This window comes from Frieseomelitta varia, unplaced genomic scaffold, assembly GCF_011392965.1.
Source record: "Frieseomelitta varia isolate USP_RPSP 00005682 unplaced genomic scaffold, Fvar_1.2 scaffold_947, whole genome shotgun sequence".
Taxonomy (NCBI): Eukaryota; Metazoa; Arthropoda; class Insecta; order Hymenoptera; family Apidae; genus Frieseomelitta; species Frieseomelitta varia.
The window spans coordinates 15107-23028 of record NW_025110753.1 but is presented as its reverse complement, the minus strand read 5'-3'; the positions used below and the strand labels follow the sequence as shown (position 1 = coordinate 23028).

The 7922-nt window shown below is 30.8% G+C and overlaps 1 protein-coding gene across 1 annotated transcript; it reads left to right on the top strand.

The window, feature by feature from the left end:
• Positions 1–1628: 1628 nt before the first annotated feature.
• Positions 1629–7598, top strand: LOC122538007 (putative fatty acyl-CoA reductase CG5065). The gene is made up of 8 exons (XM_043671725.1): positions 1629–1749; positions 3012–3260; positions 4771–5090; positions 5215–5462; positions 5967–6150; positions 6530–6715; positions 6781–7038; positions 7133–7598. The coding sequence occupies exons 2-8, from the start codon at positions 3012–3014 to the stop codon at positions 7221–7223; spliced, it is 1536 nt and encodes a 511-aa protein (XP_043527660.1). The 5' UTR covers positions 1629–1749; the 3' UTR covers positions 7224–7598.
• The last annotated feature ends 324 nt before the right edge of the window (positions 7599–7922 follow it).

The window sequence follows — 7922 nt, the reverse complement described above, 5'->3', positions numbered from 1 at the left end:
AATGTTCATTCTCTATATATATTAACAATAAATTAAACTCAAAGGCACGAAACAACAAACTTCAATCAATTTTTGAGCAGCCAAGATCGAATAGTTTTGCATTAACTGTTTCAATCGAATTACGCTATCGTTATTGTTATTATAACACAACATAGGAAGTTCAATTTACCGTTCCTATCGCTTTTCTTCTATCGTCCATTGAATGACTTATAATTATTTATAAGTTAAAAACTTCTTACGTCAGGAAGATATCTACATATAAATAATTAAACCGCTGGTGTTTATGTAGATGAAATTCACATATGCAATAAGTATGTATGCAAATAATATGTAGAAGAAATACGTACGAATAATATAAAAAATATGTTACTACAATATAATGCAAGATTTGTACAATACTAATTCATAATGACGTTATTTTTCCTAATATAAAATATATATAATAATACATGAGTAATCATACTTTAGAGACTTTTTATGGCGGTAAATAAATGATACTGCCACTTTGGAAAGATTAGTATGTATGTATGTACGTAGAAACTATTCTTTCTACTTTCCACGATGTGATTATTCAAAATTTTCGAAGTTTTCGTGTGCACATGTATATGCACAAATTTTCTCCAATGTTGTATAAAAATATTATTTGGTCTTTCTCTACACGTACCATTTATGTTAGATTTTTTATTCAATTTTGTTTATAGTGAATCGTAAAACTAGAATTTTTTTCTAAAATTAGATTTCTTAAAATCGAAAATCTTCATTTTTCTTTTGACTTTCAAGATCCACGACGAGTGGCACGTTCGATTCTGAATACACAAGTGAATACCTATACATATGTATACATTACATAGTCTTCGTCGTCGAAACTTGTAACTTTGAAGACGAAGTCGTACCACCGAAAACGCTATTTCTCAGATGAAATTTTAAAAATATTAAAGCATGTTATTCAGAGCTTCAGTTTATTTTGCACTCAACGTGACATACTTCCGAAACATATCGTTAACTCTGGGTTTCAGGGAGGCAATTTGGAAAGCGTATGCCAAAGTAGTTTCAGCTCAGTCATTTTACGTCTGAAGGATATGATCATTCCGAAAAATCTGAACAACTCGTGAAAATACAGGATCTTTGACTGGCTGATCCTCCGATTGAGCATATTGTGTGGTAAGTGAGAACATACGCGAATACTACGAATAATACGGTCCAGTATTCAACAACTAATGACATTATCATGAATTTTATTCGAACGAATAACGAATAACGATTTATTCGAGGAAAAATGATTCGTTACTTACGAATAACGATTTTACTCAAACAAAGCTTATTCGAACGAACACACAGTTGGGCACTATTCGAATAATATTTTATTCGAATTACATTTCGAATCAATTTTTCGAATAACATTTCATTCGAATTAATGCCCAACTGTATGTTCGAATAAAATCGCTATTCGTAAATATCGAATAATTTATTCGAAATGTTATTCAAATAAAATTTTATTCGACTAAATTATTCGAAATTTTATTCGAAATATTATAATGCCCAACTCTGACTGGCACAAATGATGTTATCCTGGTGGGGATGACGGTAGTAATGGTAGTGGAGCGGTATAAATGCTTCACACGTTTCACAGGAGCATTATGTGACAGCGTATGTAATATATTACACCTTCTATTACATTCTTCTTTTCACTTTCGTGTGGAATAACAGCTAAAAGAATTTCCTTCGCATTGCACGTTCGGTTGTTGTCTCGTAAGTTGTAATTACAAGTTATGTGTATTATTAATTGCATTCCATGACTACTTATTTGCACGTATATCTTAATAATTGCAGGTGAAAAGTAGTTGTAAATTAAAATTTGATATAAGCAAGCTATGTAATTTAATAGCAGGTGATTAATATCTTCAAAAAGTGATTCAATGTTCAGTGATAGTTGAACCATGGAAGCTTTGTATTTCTTTCACATTTACAGAATTGAAGATGACAGAATATTCTGTACTTTTTTTATAAAAAATCGGGTTGTCTCGGATATCTTTGAATAAACAATTTGAATAAATGTGAAATCGTACATCACATGTCATTTTTGTCGATATGAAGGAAATTAACGATGGAGAAAACGTTTTGCCGTCAGAAATAAATGAGTTTATTCTTGTAGCACATGAAATATTTCAAAGTATGATAAAATGAAGTGTAGTGAGATATTTCATCCATACAAAGGGATTAAATTAACTTACATCATTAGTACCTTATTCATTAATATCTCTTCCTAATTCTGTGTTTTTGACATTTGAAACCCTGAAGTAAAGAGAATTTGATTTGCGTGCCATGTAAATTTGTTTATTTTTCCGTTATTAAATATGTATATGTGAGAATATTAGAATATATGTATATGTGAGAATATTAGAAATGCAAACTGTCAAGCATTGTTTCTTTCAATAGTTTATTCATTATTCGTGATTGAACGCTCTCGATCTATTCAACCGAGCGCAGTGCTAATATAGGCTTCACCTTTTGTATTGCACAGGAATGCATTTACTTCCAAGGATTCACAACTCCAACAAAATTCACTATATCATTCTACTTTTTTATTATTATTAATTTTATTTTATTATTTATTAATTTATTGTCATACACACTTGTATGATGTGTATGCATTCCTTGTGAATCATATTATTTTTTTAAGCAGACTCGTTTCAAACAGACTCGTAGCAAACAATTAACTTTAGATTGCAGAGTTTTACTCAGGATACAACAATCACGATAAGAATCCTAGGAGAACACGTCATTCGCATCCATTCCTTTTTGTTTAAATAAACTTAGAGTACGTCTTAAAATTGAAAAGAGATTCAACTCAAACTAACATTTTGTTTCCCATTCTTACTGTTTCAACATGTATAGAACATATTCATAACGTTTGGTCGGGAAAAAATCAGAACATTTTGCGTACAATAATGTAAGGCACTAAGATTTGCATTCTTCAAGTTTTCTACTTACTTTTTGTTATTTCACTACAGATGAAATTTGAAAAAGGGAAAACCTGCACTATGGTTGAAATTAAGGAAGAATTGAATCAAACGAATTCCATCGAGGAATTTTACGCCGACACTGTGATTCTACTGACCGGGGCTACCGGTTTCGTGGGGAAAGGTCTTTTGGAAAAATTGATGCGTGTTTGTCCACGCATAGCTGCCATTTTCATACTTTTGCGTCCGAAAAGAAACCAGACGATAGAAGAGCGATTCAAAAAGCTTGTAGATGATCCCGTTCGTAAATAAAACTCTCGCTATTTTAAATTTTACTCTGTCAAATGCTAAATTGATCAACTTCACTATTATATAAATTTACGAATGAACGAAATACTTTTTTTTGTAGATTGATTAAATGTGTCAAACTGATTTACCACTTTCATCGTCGACAACCGTCAAGTGAATTAATACTGCATGTAACTATTGAATGTGACTTGAAACTCTCTTTTTTTCATAGATATCTTTCATATATGAAAAACATATCATTCATACACACACACACACACACACACACACACACACACACACACACACACACACACACACACACACACACACACACACACACACATATCTATATATTCTCCATTACAGAACACGTGTTTTTAGTCACTTGCACTCAACTGAAATATTAATTACGTTGTTGACGACACCTGTATTGGAGAGATCAATAACAAATTTTCTAATAAATTTGATTGGCAGCGTTCATATGTACAATATTATGAATGCACATTATGATCAATTTAGCTTCTGAACAGTTATTTATTACACTGTTGTAGGTCGTAGGTCCCATGAAATTTTCAGTGACTAGAAAGAAAAGCGGGAGGATTTCAAATACAAGTTTCAGGTTATTATTTGTTTCCGAGCTATACTTACAGTACATAATATATTGAATTCAGTCTATATAAACATTACATTGTCAACTGCATTCGTACGTAGTTGTTGCCCATGGGATAATGCAACTAAACGAGTGACATTGCCCTCGTTGCTTGGTGTGTTCCATTTACAATCAGAACGGTTAAACTTCATATTAGGACATTGTCTTTTTTTTTAATTTTTTCGCATGTCTCGCTAAGAATTCCAGAAATTCGGATTCTTGCTGAGTACTTTCCAGACCTTTAAGCCATATACACTGTGTATACAAGCTAATTTATGTACAGCATCTTACAGCATCTCATCCAAAGGTTATTGAAACTGTTGTCGACCGAGGATGACTACTAGAGCCTTGACCGTTGCATTGGTGATGTCTGATTCTACACAGAGTTCAATATAATGTATTGAAATTTTTTTTTAATATCTCGAAAACTAACAGAAATTTTATGTTTTGAATCTTTCCTCCAATTACATATTTCGATAAGGAACTCGAAACGATATATATTCTTTATAAGCCAGATCTTAAAGTTTCGTTTCTTTTTAATTAAACTTTTAACGTCAAAGTTACATTTTGTTAAAAATTTTTTTGGAAATGTTAAAATAATAGTTCTTTTTAACCAAAAAGTAAATACAGGATATCTCAAAATGAAAGTAAGATTTGATTAGGAAGTGCATCAGAGAAAAATGAACACTGAATTAGAAAAAAAAAAGTAATCAAACGTAATTAAAGATGAAATTTATTGAATAAATTCAATAAATTTATATAGTAGATTAGACAAATTAATGCAATAAACAATGATGAACTTCAGAAAATAAGGAAATTGTCTGAATATTGAACATATAGTAGAGTTTCTAAAATTTCTTCCTTTTTCAGGTTTTCGAATTCGTGAAAGCAAAGCATGGTTCTTCAATTCTTAATAAATGTCAGCCTGTAGAGGGTGACGTGAGTCTGTCAAACTTAGGTCTTTCTTCAGAAGATAGAATCATGTTGATAGAAAAAGTGAACATAGTGTTTCACATCGCGGCCACTGTAACTTTTAAACAACCGTTGGATAATGCTGTTAATACAAATACGAAAGGTACCATTCGTGTCATTGACCTGTGCAAGGAACTAAACCAGATAATCAGCTTCATCTATGTTAGCACAGCTTATAGTAATGCTAATTTATCAGACATCGAAGAAAAAGTTTACACGTAAGATTAAATTGTATAAAAGCTTCTATTCAAATACTTCATTGTTGCATAAAAATATGTAATTTACAATTATTACGGAATATTGTGCGACAAGTAAGTATCCTTCTTATCAATAATTTCATAGCACGATTTGGGAACCTTCTGAGATAATCAACATTTGCGATAAACAAGATAAAACCTCAATCGCACTATTAGAAGAATCAATTTTGAAAACTCATGCAAACACGTATACATTCGCGAAGAATCTAGCGGAGCAGATTGTGTTCAGTGATAGTAAAAGTTTTCCAACTGCAATAGTACGACCCAGTATAATTGGTGCTTCTTTGGAACAGCCGTGTCCTGGTTGGGTAGATAATGTCTATGGAATTACAGGTATTTCCACAAAAAATTATAAAATTATTAACTTTAATATAAATTAATAAATTTTATTTTATCTACATTTGTATCTACTTTAACGTAATAATCGTTCAAACCTCTTCGTTTCTTTAACTGTATTTCAAGCAATATCAACTATTAATGTTGCTGGATTTTTCTAAATTTCTTAAGAAAGAAGTTAATCAAACAAACTTTTGTTTAAACAATTACATTTTGTTCGTTTCTATGTATAAATTATAGCAGTGCTTTAATTACTAGAACGTTAGACAGCCTTCAAATGCAATATATAAATTCGCTCAACAGATGTGATATAATGGAAGTTCGAATTACCAATTTCTTGCAATTAGTACTTCCATTTCTTTGCTGGTACAGGAGAACTAATGGAACAATTACGATTGTTTCTTTTATATCTTCTCGTCAATAACATATTTTCGATGATATATTTCCAAAATATTTCGACAATTCAGTATAATCAAATTCTAAAGCAATTTAACGTTACAGCTGTATGTCTGCAAGTCGGTAAAGGTAATATAAGGGTGTTACCAGCTAAGATGGACGCCAGATTAGATTTAGTACCTGTAGATTACGTCGTCGACACGATACTGTGTGCCGCGTGGCATGTTACCATACATCGAGATGCAGAAGTTAAAGTGTATAACTGTACGAGTAACGCAAGTCCTCTTAGGTAATATTTATTCGTTAACTTTAGGAGTGTCGCAAATATTTAGAATTTAGATTTGGAGCTGATAAATCAATAGCACATCATTGTAAGGATGAAGACGTATAGATGAAGAATTTAGGCACTGAGCTCAAAAACCATACAAAATTTTATCTGAATATGGGCTTATACACTTAATTTATTTCAAGATCACTTTATTAACTGTAGAAAATATCTTCTCTTTCCCGAAGTCTGCTAAATACTTCGTGTTTATATTCACATTATTTTTCAAATTACAAAAATAGAAAAATAATGCAAATTAATTATGGGATACTGCAATAAAAATATTCTCTATCTTAAACTCAATTCAATTAATTGTACAAGCATAAATGTTTTATTTTCCAAGCTGGAAATATCTGTCAAATATTTACAAGGATGTTAGCGTAGAAACGCCGATGAACGATATACTATGGTATCCGTATTTCAAAGTAGTAGAAAGCAAATTTCTTTACGATATTTTGAATATATTCTTGAATGTTTTCCCCGCATTTGTTATGGATATTGTTTTAAAATTTCGGGGTAAGAAGCCAATGTAAGTATCCTATTGTTTGTCGAACACAATCACACGTTAGGACAACAATATTAATGGCATTTCAGAATGATGAAAATTAACAAGCGTTTCAATCAGCTGTTGACAATGACAACATACTTCAGAATGCGCGAATGGACTTTTCATAGAGATAATGTTTGTAAAATGGTGGAGGACATAAAGGTGTTGAAGGACAGCAATAACTTGAAATTGGATTTACGAGATATGGATTGGAAGAAGTATATTACAAATTACCAGATAGGAGCTTCAAAATTCATTCTGAAGGAAAAATCTGATCCTATAAATGCAGCGCGACGGTTATCACTGTATGTATAGAAATATCGTGGTATAAAAAAAACAATATAATTATAATATTAATATTTTTGTATATTTGAGTAATGATATTTTTGCTTATTTCAGGTTTTATTGGATACATAATATAACTCAAATATCCGGTGTAGTCGTTCTTTCATCTATAATAATATTCTTTGTATATTGTATAATGTATTGACTATTTAAGCGATATATTTTCTATTTAAATATTTGCACAAAGTAATTTAATTTAAACAAAATATATAACATTTTACAAACATGTTCATCGACTTAAATTGATAGAACTTGTTTAGTTTCCTTCAAATGTTCCATTTTTACATGCTACAAATTAATACGCATAATTATTTAAATCGAATTCTACTTAGGTGTATACGTTGGCTTAGTATGACTGAGGAACGAGTCACACTCACTAGAGAATAATCTATTGGATTGAAAATAATGATACTTCATCAGTAAAGGAATGTAAATGTAATAAGAATTTGAAATATAAAATAAGAATATAAAAAAAATATAACGATTCACAACAGGAATTGATGGAATTTGGGACGAAAAATTTATTACATCTTTGATTATTTTCTTCTGTTTAAATCTATTAAAAAAAATTGATTGCAATTTATTTTTCTTTTATTTTATATAGAATATTGGAGTCAAATAAACGTTTGCATATAAACAAGTAAAAAAATATTTCCATAAGTATTGTTACTTTTTATCTCGAATTAGCTTCGTTCGAAACACGCGCGTATTAGGTTTAAATTAGTCAAAGATTACAGCGCCACTACACGGTGAAATATGTAACACACTTTCTACGATTCTCGAACGTAATCGACATTTCTCACGATCGATTTTTAAGCGGGAAGCATGGTGGAAAAGAGCACAC

Excerpts from the sequence above, each read along its gene's own strand:
- LOC122538007 (XM_043671725.1), top strand. The coding sequence starts at position 3,012 with ATGAAATTTGAAAAAGGGAAAACCTGCACTATGGTTGAAATTAAGGAA. Across the intron at positions 5,463-5,966 it reads TAATGTCTATGGAATTACAG|CTGTATGTCTGCAAGTCGGT; the intron begins GTATTTCCACAA and ends TTAACGTTACAG. Across the intron at positions 6,151-6,529 it reads AGTAACGCAAGTCCTCTTAG|CTGGAAATATCTGTCAAATA; the intron begins GTAATATTTATT and ends TTATTTTCCAAG.